Below are 14682 nucleotides of genomic sequence, written 5' to 3'. Positions count from 1 at the left end.
GGTCCCCAACGGGGGGTGGAAGGCCCGATTACATATCTGTCTGCACTCTCACAGAAGGAAAACCACCATGCTGTTGAGTGAGCCAACAACTTGAGAATATAGTCTTTTTAAGTGTACAAGGAACATTTACAAAATTTACCTCATGCCGGGCCCACAAGCAAGTTTCAGGATGAAAACCATATGGGTCATTTTTTTCTGACCAAAAGCAATTAAACTTGAGAACAACAGCTATGGGATAACTGGAAAAAAAGTGTATATTTGGAAAACAGGAAACGTACTTTAAATAATCCATATGCATATACATCCTCTCAGTTAATCCTCCTAACTATCATAATGCATCTTGGAAATGCAGGAACCGAGACTGGAAAGAGAACATTTGCTCACATTTACCCAGTTAATCATGGTGAAACCAGGACTCAAAAACAGCCTAGAGAACTCTAGAACCCAGGCGTTAGTGTATTCTCTTTACGCTGCATCTCACTGGAATTCATAGATCCTCCTTCGTTTCAGAGCCTCCACAGATCTGATGTTTCTCCTCTTATAGCAACTGTGAAGGGGTGGGAGACCCAGTCCCAGAGTGTGGTGGAGGCGCGGACCTTGGCCCTATTGTGTAGAGATGCGTGTCCCTTTAGTTCTTGCTCCTCTGGGTCCCCTACTTGAACTGAGGTAAGCGGTCTAGAGTAATGGAGAGGGGTCTTTCAGGCTGATCTTCCCAGACAGCTTTGAACTAGATTCCCAGGAAGACCTCCTTTCTTTTTAAAGTTCTTTCCCCGCGTGGGCACAGTGGTAAGCGAACAAAGGAAGACAGAAGGAAAAGTTACTTCCAGATGGCTCCCCATCTTGCTCTAATGCAGATTAAGTAAAGAATATCCCAACATATCATCAGGCAAACATGAGTATTAAGATCATTCATATTATATAAATGGAACGGAATAAAAATTCATCCTATATCCTGACTTAAATTTGGGGTTAGGGCCTCAGAGCCAGAAGACAGACAACTGACAGCACCCCGATTCTGAGCAAGGTGGAGCCCACAATACCTGAGGTGAGAGGCAAGACCGAAGTGTTCCTAACCTTTTATGCTTGGCCTCCTGAACTCTAGCTACCAAACTACACCCCTCTGTGGCAAGGCTACTTAACACTGTTATTCTCCAACTCAACCCCCTGGTGTCAAAATACATTTTTAGCAAAATCCAGAGACATCCAGAGCTCCAGAGGCTCAGCATCTTGCCCTATGCTGCGAGGGCAATGCTCTCTGCCCTCCCCCATGGGCTCACAAGGATAACTTAGTCCTTAGTGCCCAGGACTATGTTTCATGCAGGAGAAGGCTTGAAAATAAACAGGAAATCTGACAGTGGTCCATATCCTAGAAAGCTGCTCAAAGTGCTGAGAACTCACCAGGAGGCCCTGAGAGGGAGAAGGCTGAGAGGTATGAAGAGAGAGGGCCAGGTTGGCTAAAGGTCCTGAAGGTAGGAATTTTCACTCCTTCCTTTGGCTCCATTTCTTCCACTGCAGAAGCCACACTGGCCCAAGGTGAGGGAGAAGGCTTGCTGGGTTAATAGTGTTCACGGTGCTCAGCTTAAGGCTTGGGTGCTCCCCAGCCCCACCCCAACTGCTCCAACCCCATGCCATCAGGCCTCAGGCCCCCGAAAGTCAGTGTGCCAATCAGTAAGTGATCCAAGTCCCACCATGAATTTAAGATCAATAAGTCTAACATCAAAGTACCCCATTATCCAATCAGCAGTGTGATTACATCCTTTGGATCTGTGAAGAAGGGCTGACGACCATTTCCTGATAGGAGGTTATGGGCAGACCCCAAATGAGAATTCAGCCCAGCTGTGTCTAGAGGCTAGACAGATGGTGTGGGGCCCCTGGGGTGAGCGATGGTCCGATGCCTTCAATGAAGTTGTTCCATTGGTCATAGTTCTCTTTCAGGTCTGGAAAAAACACACAAAACCCCCCAGGAAGATTAGGTAAGTCATTGTAAGGTCAGATCAAAGAGTACTGACCACAAACTTAGGGGCCATCCTAGAGAGAAGCACCTGGGATGCTAAGGACTGGTTGTAATGGTGGTAGCAGTAATGGTTGGTAACTACTATACATTCAGTGCCTTTATGAAGATGCTTCATAAATGACTTGCTTAATCCACAATAACTCAATAATGATAGCAAAAAAGTAATATTTGTTGAAAAATAACTCATTGTGGGAACTGTGCTGCCCATGCACTGATTGATTTAATTTTCACAATATCTCTATTAGCTAAGTACTGTTATTAGCCCTACTTTATAGTTGAGGACACTAGGCTCAAAGATGCTACCTGAGTTTTCCAATGTCATTATAGCTAGTAAGTGACAGAGTTCACACCTTGGTCAGAAAGGGTGAGGAAATGGGAAGTCTACTTCCAGTCTCGAAGATGATGCTGAGCAAGGAAAGGTCCTTTGCATGCCAGCCAGTGGATGCAAATCCAGGGCCACTCAGTGAAGGACAGAAGGAAGAGGGTGGCAACATCATGAAGTAACACTGGGAATGATCCAAGAGAGGGCACTGGGGTCACGGGCAGGTGGGTCTAACTACACGGTAAGAACAGTCAGAAAGGGTCTACGGCCTCAGGCTGAGGGAGAAGGGCACAACCAAGCAGGCAAAGCACCTTCTTGTTTAAAACAAACACAATCTGCCGAAACCGATTTGGCTCAGTGGATAGAGTGTCGGCCTGGGGACTGAAAGGTCCCAGGTTCGATTTCAGTCAAGGGCATGTACCTTGGTTGCGGGCACATCCCCAGTAGTGGGTGTGCAGGAGGCAGCTGATCGATGATTCTCTCTCATCGATGTTTCTAGCTCTCTGTCCCTCTCTCTTCCTCTCTGTAAAAAAATCAATAAAATATATTAAAAAACAAACAAACAAACAAACAAACAAAAAAATGCAACCTGAGACAGAAGGCAGGGCCCACTCTCCTTCAAAAGAACCTGGAATGGGATAGATCCTCAACAAATAAATGCTACATATTCATTAATTCAAAAAATACTGAACATACCCATATGTGCCACACTCTGTTCGTGGTTCCAGAAAGTCCATCCACAAACAAACAGAAATCCTCCTCCTCATAGAGCTCACCCTCCAGTGGCAGAGATAACAACAGACATCATACATTAGATAGGATGTGGGGACGGGATCAGTGCTAAGGGGGGAAGAGCCAGACAGGAGAAGCAGTGGTGGTGCCAAGGAGGGGGTGAGGAAGATAGGGACAGTATAATGTTTTTAAAAGGCGGGACAGGGTGTGCCTCACTGGGAAGGTGAGATTTGAGGAAAGACTTGAAGGAGGTGGGAGTGAGCCACAAGACTGCATAGGAAGAAAGTTCCAGGCGGGAAGAGCACTACAAAGGCCTGAAGCCAGACAGAGTGCCCGGAGTGTTGGAGGCTTGTATGGCAGGAGTGAGGCAGGCCAGGGGAAGAGATCAGTGAGTTCAGGAGGCCACATCATGGGTTCTGGCAGGACAATGGACACTGGCTCTGACTCTCAGAGAAATGGAGAGTCACTGGATGGTTCTGAGCAGAGGAGTGACAACATCTGCCTTGCTTTCTAACAGATCACGCTGGCTGTCATATTAAAAAGATTGTGTAGGGCCCTGGCCAGTTTTGCTCAGTGGATAGAGCATTGGCCTGTGAGCTGAAAGGTCCCAGGTTTGATTCCAGTCAAGGACACATGCCTTGCCGAAGCCGGTTTGATTCCGGTCAAGGGCATGTACGTTGGTTGCGGGCACATCCCCGGTGGGGGATGTGCAGGAGGCAGCTGGTCGATGTTTCTCTCTCATCGACGTTTCTAGCTCTCTATCTCTCTCCCTTTCTCTCTGTTAAAAATCAATAAAATATATATATATAAAAAAAAAAAGGACACATGCCTGGGTTGCGGGCTCGATCTCCGGGGACATGCAGGAGGCAGCCAATCAATGATTCTCTCTCATCATTGATGTTTCTATCTCTCCCTCTCCCTTCCTCTCTAAAATCAATTTAAAAAATAGTTTAAAGTAAATAAATAAAAAGTGACAACACTAAGAGAAAAACAAAAAAAGATTGTGTAGGGAGGCATGCTGACAGGAGGGAGACCAGTAGGAAACTGATTCAGTAATTTAAGTTTAGGTGAGAGCTGACTTGCACAGCATGGCAGGTGTGGGGTGATGACAGGTGGTTTTTGAAAGGTAGAGCTGATAGGAGTTTCTAAGGGATGGGATGGGAGGTGTGAGAGAAGAGATTAATGAGGACTTAGGCTTGAGTAACTACAAGGATGGAGTGACTATTTTGAGAAGAGAAAGACTGCACCTGAAACTGGTCTCTGTTTGTGATGTTTATTAGATGTGGAGTAAGTGGGTTATATAAATCCATGGGGGAGATAAAAATGGAGATATAAACTGGGGACTTGCCAGCCTGGAGATGGCATCTAAAGCCATGAGACCAGATGACATTAGGACATCGATAGCGGAGAGGTCCTAGCACTGAGCCCTGGAAGCAGCCAAGTAGACGGAGGAGGAGAAATCCTGAGACAGGAGACAGCCACAGTGGGTTGTCTTGGAAGGATGGCATCACAGCTCCGTCAGCCGCGCTGAGAGCCCCACTGAGCTGAGGAATGGGAACTGACCACTGGATTCAGCTAAGGCGTGAGGAATCATTTAGTCTGGCCCTGCCAAGGCATTAGGGGTGTGTTAATTAATTAATGTTTGAGCAAACAGCAGACTAATTTTTAAGTGGACATTATATATATATATATATATATATATATATATATATATATATATATATATATTACTGATTTCAGAGAGGAAGGAGAGGAAGAGGGAGAGAGAGAGAGAAAAAAAAAATCAATGATGAGACAGTCATTGATCGCCTGCCTCCTGCATGCCCCCCACTGGGAATGGAGCCTGCAACCTGGGCTTGTGCCCTGACCGGAAATTGAACCGTGAACTCCTGGTTCATAGGCTGACGCTCAACTACTGAGTCATGCCGGCCAGGCAGTTGATCATTTTGTATGACCCTTGAAGGAAGTTATAAATTTCCAAAGGGCCCTTGACAGAAAAAAGGTTGCCCACCCTGATGGTAAAGGGAAAAGAATTGCTGGCACAACCATCTTGAGCAGACCAAAAAGGATGAGGTGCGGAGGTGAAGATAAAGGAGAAGGTGTAAAACAGTCTTCCAGGAGAGGAGGAGAGACAATGACCAGGTGGGGGCAGGAGCTGCGTGTAGCTAATATGAGAGAAGCCCCAATCTCCTCCGGGACAGTAACATCCCTGTGTCGTTGGAATGTGTGCTCGGTGGTGTTTTTAAGAGTGGTGAGAAGTTCTGCTAAGCCTCTTCAGCCTATTTTAGTTTCCCATGTGGCAAGCTACTGTGCTGCCACCAAAAAGCTTTTCTCTCTTTGCAAAGCTAATTAACTGGAGCAGAGGCTCTGCTTTTTCTCAGACTCTGTCTGATCTCTCAGCAGCTAGATACTTCAAGAGCCTCCCAGCCGGGCTCTCTGCCTCTCAACCTGCCCCGTCTCGCCCATCCTCCACGTTGCAGCTGGAATGCAAATACAAGTCTAATCATGACATCCCCCTGTTTAGAACCCAAGGACTCTCACGGTCTGTGGGGGGAAATTCAAGCTTATTTCAGCAAATGCAGGGGATTCTAGATCTGGTTTCTTCCTATTTCTCTGTTTGCTTTGTCTAGGGAGCCTCCTTTCCCTCTTGTCTCCCGAAGACTGAGTACTCGCATCCATGGGTCATGAGAGTCACAGGCAGAATAGTAGAGGTAAATCGGCGAATCTCTCTAGTCCTTGTAACCCTGCAATATAACTTCCAAACCACTGAAGTTTCCAGTGGTGGTGAGGGCTGACGCTGTGGCAGAGCCCTCTCCCTGCTGCTGGACTGTGTGGCAGGGAGGATAGGAGAGGGTATCTCCTAAGGACAGGAGGCTGGATCCAAGACCTCTCTCTGCAGGTCTTGCCATTTAGCTGGGGTGATTTATGATATTAGTCACAATCTTCCCGTGCTTTGTTTTTCATTAAAGCACTCTGCAAATTTAACCCACTTCTTATCATTACCTCCTCCACCATACAGATAAGTGATGAGTTAGATCAGAGGTAGTGGAGTAGAGAGATGTGAATATTCCATTTACAGTGAGGAAACCAAGGCTCGGAGAAGTTAAATGACTAAGTCAAGGTCATTGAGGTAGTAAGAGGCAGAGTCAGAATCTCCAGACTTTCAGCTAAGTGTTATTTCTATAAGTCTGTGTAACTCTCTCCTTCAGTCAGAGTTTCCTTTAGCCATAATCTCCCTGATCCGAGACTTATCAGTATAGACCACTTTGCATGGAAATCTAAGGGGCCCCAGGCTGCCTCAGAAGTCCAAGTTCTGTCCTTACCAAGGTGCTTCTGCAGGAAGGCCAGCATGGCCCGTACCACTGTCTCTTGACCTTCATAGGGGTCCAAGGTCCCACGGTTTTGAGTGGAGAAGAATTTGCCAATCCAATTCCCAGACACAAAAGCAAAGTCAGTTTGACTCCGATGAACAGAACCACTAGAGGAAAAGAAAAACAAATAACTGGTAGTTTTGAGGTCAGGGCACACAAATATTTGTTAAGCACCTACTATGTTCAAGGTACTTTATGTGCATTATTTCATTTTCACAATACGGGAAGAATATTCCCCTTTGACAAAATCAGGAGAGAAATGGTTTGCCCTGGTCACACAGCTAGTGAGGGGGACAGCATGAGGATTTGAACACAGGTGTGTGCTTGGCTTCAGAGAGGCCTCAGCACCTGGACCACAATGCCTGATGGCGCAGGGAAAAGGCTGAGTTAGCCAGAGTGGGGACAGGGCCAAGGAGGCAAGGTCTGCAGCACCTGCTATTCCTGTTATCATAAATTGCAACACCACGGCTTTTACCTGGTGACTTCCGAACATTCATAAACATGTCAGCTCCTGTCTTCAGAACTGTACCACAAAGTAAACAGGAAAAAGGAACTTAAGTGAGGGCAAGTGCTTGAAAAAGAGGCTTTCTGGATTAGAATTTAGGTCCTTTGGTATCAAATACATGTAATGCATAGAATTTCATGACTATGTTCATTTGGGGCTAAATTACTTAAAACTAACATTACTAAAAACTAACATTAGTCAAATTAATAAGGAAGAAAAATCTAAATGCTAAATTTTGATATCATGCAAAAAAAAAAACAAAAACACACCTGACTTTACAAAAATGTGTTTTTTGGCCGGGCCCGCTTGGCTCAGTGGTTGAGCATTCGACCTATGAACTAGCAGATCACAGTTCAATTCTTGGTCAGGGCACACGTCCATGTTGTAGGCTCGATCCCCAGTAGGGGGCCTACAGGAGAGAGTCAATCAATGATTCTCTTTATCTTGATGTTCCTTCCTCTCTGAAATCAATAAAAATATTTTTAATGTATTTTTAAAGTACATGAAAAAGCATAAAGACTAATATTGGATACTTGAATGTCCAGCACTCAGTTTAAGAAAGAATACATTACCAGCAGTCAAATCCCCTGTGTACCCAACTGCTCCCACCGCCTTTTCCTCTGCGCTCACAATGATCCTGAATCTGACTGGCCGCTAGTTCTGAGCAGATTCCTATCCTCAGGGGGCTGTGAAGATGGCATTTTAACTACCTGAAAGGGTTTCTGGAAGATTCCAAGGTCTGTGGCATGCAGTTACTTATTGTTTTGCTTTAATGGGGTCTGGGACCCTTGAAGCATGGGTTTTAGGCTCGCGTGCAGGACAGGAGCAAGTCACAGCCTCGTCAGCGAGGCTTCAGCCTGCACCTGGAGCTCCAGGCCACTTCCTATGCACGGTATGTTTCTTAAAATTTCTTAAGTGCTCGCTTCGGCAGCACATATACTAAAATTTCTAAAAAATTTTCTGTGAAAAATAGCTTATGAAAGAAAGCTGATAGTGCTGATGATGGAGTGAAGTGTGGTTTCTTTTAGCCAGAACATAGATGGTTTCTGGAAGATGTCGGAATTTAGGTAGTCATGAAGGTCTCTAAAAATCTGTCTTATTAATGTCAAAGGTCTGTCATATCCACATTCTTTTTTTAAGAAATATGCATTTTTATTGATTTCAGAGAGGAAGGAAGAGGGAGAGAAAGATAGAAACATAAATGATGAGAGAGAATCATCGACTGTCTTCTGCATGCCCCACACTGGGGATCGAGCCCGCATCTCAGGCATGTGCCCTGACCGGGAATCAAACTGTGATCTCCTGGTTCATAGGTCAGTGCTCAACCACTGAGCCACATTGGCCGGGCTTTACCCACATTCTTAAAAGACCCAATAAAATTCCCAAATGAGGTCAGAGATATTGGGGTCCACGCAGACCCTCACTTTCCTCCCCAACACACAATCCCACAACTCCCCTTTCCCAGAGTGAGCAGACAAATCCTGTCACGTACACTGGTGAAGGAATCGCTGCAGAACGAAGCAGAGAAGAGCAGATATGAAATTCTAAAGGAAATAAGGTTTTGAAAATCAGGAAGCATTCAGGTATCCCATTAACAGGCAGAGCTTCTGGATAACCCAAAGTAATCAAGGGAGTGGCAGGGCACTGGGAGCGTGGCCTGGGAGATTACTTACAGGACAGTGATGATCCTGCACTGTTTATGCTGGGCACACACCTTCTTCATCAAGTTGACACTCTCCACTGTCTGGAATTTCTCAGCATTGATGAAGAATACTGGGCCTCGGGCCTTTGAGTAAAAGTCACGTTCCAGAGGGAACATCCAAGCATCCAGAGCCACAGCACACCTGCAACAGGACCAGACATTGAAAACTGCCATGCAGAAGCAGTTAGGGCAATGGGGGAAGGCACTGAGACCTTCTGAAGGTTCAGAAAGCCAAGGAGGTACCAGGTTCCACACCCTTCAGTTAGGATCTCGGATAGAGACCACTTTCGCCTGTTGCCAAAGATCCTTCTACATTTTAAACTCACTGAGAGCAGGGGTCAGACCTCTCCTGGCCCTGGACCTGCTCTCAGGCAGCTGCCTCCCTTGCACAGAAGGACCTTCGTTCATTTAATCCTTCACTCGGCATTCTTTGAGCACTTACTCTGTGCTTAGCCCTATGCTCTGGATATAGGGAAAAATGACACAGTTCTGTTGTTTTTATTTTCACCCTCACCTGAGGATATATTTCCATTGATTTTTAGAGAGAGTGGAAGGGAGGGGGAGAGACAGAGAGAGAAACATCGACTGGTTGCTTCCTGCACGTGCCTGAACCAGGGCTGGGGAAGGAGCCTGCAAACAAGGAATAAGCCCTTGACCAGAATCAATCTTCAGTTCACAGGCCAATGCTCTACCCACTGAGCCAAACCAGCTAGGGCTAAACAACAAAGTTCTTGCTCTCAAGGAGTCCCAGTCGAGAAAGGGAGGCAGGACAGACAAATTAAAAAAATACAGCCTAGCATCCTGATTGCACAAGCTGCTAAGTGAGCCCAGACCATACAAGGCGGAGGCTAGGCAAAGCCTCTTGGTGACACAATTCAGAGATCTAGCCAGTGTGTCAACAATCAGTAACCAAGGGCAAAACGAAGGCCCTAAGATACTCTCCCCCCCCCCAAAAAAAAAAATGCTCCTCCAGCCTTCTCCATCTCAGTAAAGGGCGATCATCTCATTCAAATAATGGATACACAAATGAAAAACCTTGATTCCTCTCTTTCCCTCACCTCATACATCACATAGTCCTGAAAATTCTAAAACATGTCCTGACTCCATTCACTTCTCTCCACCCCACTGCCTCCATCGTAATGCAAAGCCATCATCTCACCTGGACCCCGAAATAGCTCCCTCTAGCTAGCCTCCCTGCTTTCTGTTCAGCCACTCTTCACTCTTCACACAGCAGCCAGAGGGATCTTTTAAAATGTAAATAAGTTGTTTTTTCTCTGCTTAAATCCTTCAATGGTTTCCCATCAAATTTAGAATAAACCTAACTTCCTCACTCTGGCCAAGGGCCCAGCGATCTGCCCTTTTATCTTTCGATCACATCTCTCCCCTCTTCCCCTTCACTCACCGGCTCCTCCCACACCCACACAGTAAGCTCCTTCCACCTCAAGGCCTCTGCATTATTAGCGGTTCCCTCAGCCTAGAATGATCTTCCTTAGACCTTTATATGCCGGCCTATTTTAGTTTCTTCCTTGCACTTTTTGCTGGGGATTTGGTTATCTGTTATCTTACTAGTCTGTTTCCTCCCACAAATTCTATGAAATCAGGGGCCTTGTTTTCTTGTTCATCACTAAATGCCCAGCCCCCAAAACACGACACTTAACGGAACGAATACGCTGAACGGGGTATGGAGCTTATAGCGGCATTATGGGAAACTCACCGGAACTGGGTCTCCTGGGCCAAAGCCAGAATAGCTGTGGCCCCTCCAAACGAATGTCCCATTACAGCCACACAGCTCATGTCGATGCTGCCCTGAGGAAAGCAGAGAACTTAGCCACGTCAGACTCTGAGGAGTGCTTTCTGAGGACTTCTTCAGGGGCGAGAAGAGAAACAGCGAGATAATGCAGAACCACCATTCAGCAAGTGAGTTTCCAGCACCTCCACCCGCCCCCACCACAGGAAAGAACCTGCCGACGGGAGAGCAGCCTGTCAGGCAGTCCCTGGACTGAACAGCCTTCTGGAGGCAGAAATTCCAAAAACCATGGTTCCCATCTTTATTTTTGCCATCTTAACACCTACCCTGTTTCCCCGAAAATAAGACAGTGTCTTATATTAATTTTTGCTCCCAAAGATGCGCTAGGTCTTATTTGCAGGGGATGTCTTATTTTTACATGAAGAAGAATACGGTACACATTTATTGTTAAATGAAAATAAAGGAAATTTATTACCTGTATACGGTACGGTAGTACAGTAGTTGTCAACACAAACCAGACAAACTGTGAATCCTACAGTATCAAGAATTTACTCATTTATTCAATGACAATCATGTCATCATCTTCTGGAACATCATCATAACAACCCAATTCCTGCATTTCCTTGTGACTCCATTTCTTTCAGAATCAGTGGACCAAATCTCTCATGTTTAGCCTAGGGGGGCCTTATTTTCAGGGGGATGCCTTATATTTCACTCAGAAGGAAACCTGTAAGTAGGTCTTATTTTCGGAGGATGTCTTATTTTCGGAAAAACACGGTACAATGCCTGGAGTGGAGTAGACATTCAAATATTTATGAATAGCCCTGCCAGTGTGGCTCAGTGGTGGAGCATTGAATTATGAACCAGGAGGTCATGGATTGATTCCTGGTGAGGGCAGATGCCTGGGTTGCTGGCTCGATCCCCCGGTGCGAGGTGTGCAGGGGGTAGCCAATCAGTGCTTCTCTCTCATATTGATGTTTCTCTCTCTCTCTTCCTTTCTCTCTTCTCTGAAATCAATACAAGTATATTTTAAAACTATTTTCTTCATTTAAAACATGTCTATGAATAGATGAATAGATGAAAATGATGTGATTCCAACCTGACCCATCCATCTGAGACCACATGACGAGTAAGAACTCTCTCCATTGGGTAGACCCCTGTCTTAAAACCGGCCCAACGGGATGACACACGCAAGTCAAGGGCGGGATGGGGAGCTCCTGCTGCCCGTCCACTCTGCTCTGAAGCAAGACCTGCCTGTGGAGAAACCAGCTCAGGTTCTACTTCCTCTGGGTCTCTGTCCGGCTTTTCTGCAGCGGAGGGAGTGTGCTTGCAGGAACATGCTCTGCACGTACCTATTTCCAGCTGCCTCCAGAAGCCTTCAGGGCACAGTTACATAACGAGCCCCGGCAGCTGTCTGCTACGGGGCTTGGGAGGTCTCTGTAGGCTTCGCTGCCCAGCCTCTGGCCCAAGATTTTATATTTAAATTCTCCCTTCACTCAGTGCCTCCGGATCAGCAACTTGGTTGGTGGCCTGTTCAGGTATTGGTAGAGGCTAATATAACTCTAAAATCAGGAGTAGCCCACCCAGCATGGCTCAGTGGTTGAGCACTGCCCTATGAACCAGAAGATCATGGTTCAGTTCTAGGTCAGGGCACACGCTGGGCTTGCGGGCTTGATCCCCAGCAGGGGTCGTGCAAGAGGCAGCCAATTGATGACACCATCACTGATGTTTCTCTCCCTCTTTCTCTCCCTTCCACTCTGAAGTCAATAAAAATATTAAATAAAATCAGGAATATACCAAGAACTCTCCTACCTACCACATTCCCTTTCCACTCTCTGCACCCAAACAGGTAAGTTTCTTACATGTCTTTGAAGAACTTACTGACATATATATAAACATGAATATATACTTCCTCACCCCCCCTTTTATTTAAAATATATTTTATTGATTTTTTACAGAGAGGAAGGGAGAGAGAGAGAGAGCCAGAAACGTCAATGAGAGAGAAGCATCGACCAGCTGCCTCCTGCACACCCCCCACCGGGGATATGCCCACAACCAACGTACATGCCCTTGACCGGAATTGAACCAGGGATCCCTCAGTCTGCAGACCGACGCTCCACCACTGAGCCAAACCGGTTTCGGCTACTTCCTCCCTTTTTTACACAAGGGATATTATATCTTACCCTTTTGCATAATGATGTTAATACATAAAGAGCTTCCTTATCTTTTTTTTTTTTTTTTTTTTTTTTACAGCTACATTTGATTTTACCATGGTACAAATAGCTAGTGATCTCCAAATCTGTTCCTCTTCTTCCTAGACACATTGCTATACTCTATTTCCCAGCAGTTAGATGTGGAAGTGAAATCTCTAGTTCCAGGCCTAGTCCATGCACACTCTGTTGTGCACACCTCCATGTCCTTTCCGGTTCCTGGCTTAATGCACAGTGAAGCTGGGTTTCATAAATGGAAGAGGGTAGAGTATAGGATAAAAGTAGCCTGGATCCCTGAGCTCCCATTTTTGGACTTTATGTGGGAGAGAAATAAATTTCTATTATGTTAAGCCCCTGAGGTTGGGGATTTATGTGTCATAGCAAATAGCATTGTCCAAATGAATATAGCCATTGTTCCATCATCTATTGAACTAGCTCCCTTATTAGTGAACATGTAGGATACTATCAATCTTTTGCTATTATAAACAACACTGAAATGAATAACCTTGCACATCTATCATGTTGCATGGGTGCAGGTATCTGCAGAATAAATTTCCAAAACTGGAAATTTCTGTGTCAAAAAACAGCTAACATTAATAGCTATTGCCAAACCGCCCCACACATGGGGCAATCTGCACTCTCACGGGCAACGTAGGATTATACCTACTTCCCTACGGCTTAGCCAACAAGAATGAGTAACCAATTTTCAGATCTTACTCAGTCTGATAGGTGAAGATTTACCTTCTTTATTCTGAATTTCTCCAAAAGGCTACCTCTTAACTAACCCAACTATACTGTAGCCTGCCATTCCCCAGTGACATGCAGGCCTGGGCCTCTGCCTGGGAGCCCGCTTATCTGGTGGGGGCCGGTGAAGCACTCCAGATTCCAGTTCTGCCTTCCCTACAGGTGTGTCTTTCTAGAAGACTTCACCAAAGCCTTTAAAGATATTTTCTAAAGAGGCTTTGGGGCACACAGCACAGTCTTTGGGATCCAAAAGCTCAACCTAAATTTTAACTCTGCCACTCACTTAGCTGTGTAACATTGGGAAACTACTTAGCTTCTTTGATCTTTTATTTCTTTCGATGTGAAGAGATGCTTATGCTTACTGCATACATTTGTGTGAGCTGCTCTTACATAGTAAATACTCATAAAACAGTAACTGTTATTTTATATATATTTGCTAAATAAAGAAAAAAGGCCACAAAACCGCTTAGAGTGAATAACATTAGATTTTCATATATATATTAATATATATACTAGAGGCCCAGTGCACGACATTTGTGCACTGTGGGGCAGGGGAGTCCGGGCCCTCTCGCAGTCCAGGACCCCTAGGGGGATATCTGCCTGCCAGTTTAGGCCGTGCCCCTGTGGCAGACATCCCCCTAGGAGGGGTCCTTATTGCTGCTGCACTAGCCAGCTGAGAGCCCAGCTTCTGGCTGAGCATCGCTCCACCTGTGGGAGTGCACTGACCACCAGGGGGCAGCTCCTGTGTTGAGCATATGCCCCCTGGTGGTCAGTGCATGTCATAGCGACTGGTCATTTTGCCATTTGGTCGATTTGCATATTAGCCTTTTATTATATAGGATATATATACAAATATATATGTATATATATGTGTGTGAGTGTGTGTGTGTGTGTAATGCATTAAAAGAACTGAAAGGACAAACATCAAAATGTCAAAAAATTTTGTTTCTTTTTCTTTATGCTTTTGTATGATTTCTTAGTTTTTTAGTGTTTGAGCTACTTTTGAAATTGGGGAGAAAAAGAACTGGGTGGGGAGAAAAAAATATCTAATAGGCACCAAATAGCAATTTCTATCCTTTTGAGGGTTCTGGGGGTTCCCACAAAGAAAGGTGTTAGCCTCAGGAAATAGGACTTTGGGGAAGGAACCATCTCTCCCTCATCCACGTGGCTGTGGGCTGTCAGAGTGGGTGTGTAACTGAGGCAGGCCAATCAGATTATCCTATCCCTTTGGCAGTGATTGGCCCAGGGCAGGCATCTGATTCAAGCAGGGCCACCGCCTTCCCCAGGTTAGTGGAAGCTAGCAGAGTCTCTTTTCCTTTTACATCTGGAGCTGAG

The 14682-nt window shown here is 45.6% G+C and overlaps 1 protein-coding gene across 2 annotated transcripts in view; it reads right to left on the bottom strand.

Moving 5' to 3' along the window:
- Nucleotides 1-229: 229 nt before the first annotated feature.
- The window catches only part of PAFAH2 (platelet activating factor acetylhydrolase 2), a 28985-nt gene continuing 14532 nt past the window's right edge, over nt 230-14682 (bottom strand). For both annotated transcript variants that reach the window (XM_084875024.1, XM_084875025.1), the window contains 4 exons: nt 10361-10452; nt 8618-8788; nt 6392-6546; nt 230-1937 (listed from right to left, as the gene is read on the bottom strand). In XM_084875024.1, the coding sequence (XP_084731150.1) occupies nt 1843-1937; nt 6392-6546; nt 8618-8788; nt 10361-10452 (513 nt within the window). In that variant the 3' untranslated portion in view covers nt 230-1842. The remainder of the gene's footprint in view (nt 1938-6391; nt 6547-8617; nt 8789-10360; nt 10453-14682) is intronic.

This window comes from Pipistrellus hanaki, assembly GCF_964339955.1.
Source record: "Pipistrellus hanaki genome assembly, chromosome: 2".
Lineage (NCBI taxonomy): Eukaryota > Metazoa > Chordata > Mammalia > Chiroptera > Vespertilionidae > Pipistrellus > Pipistrellus hanaki.
Note: the sequence above shows the minus strand (reverse complement) of the source record. Positions and strands in the feature narration are given on the sequence as shown.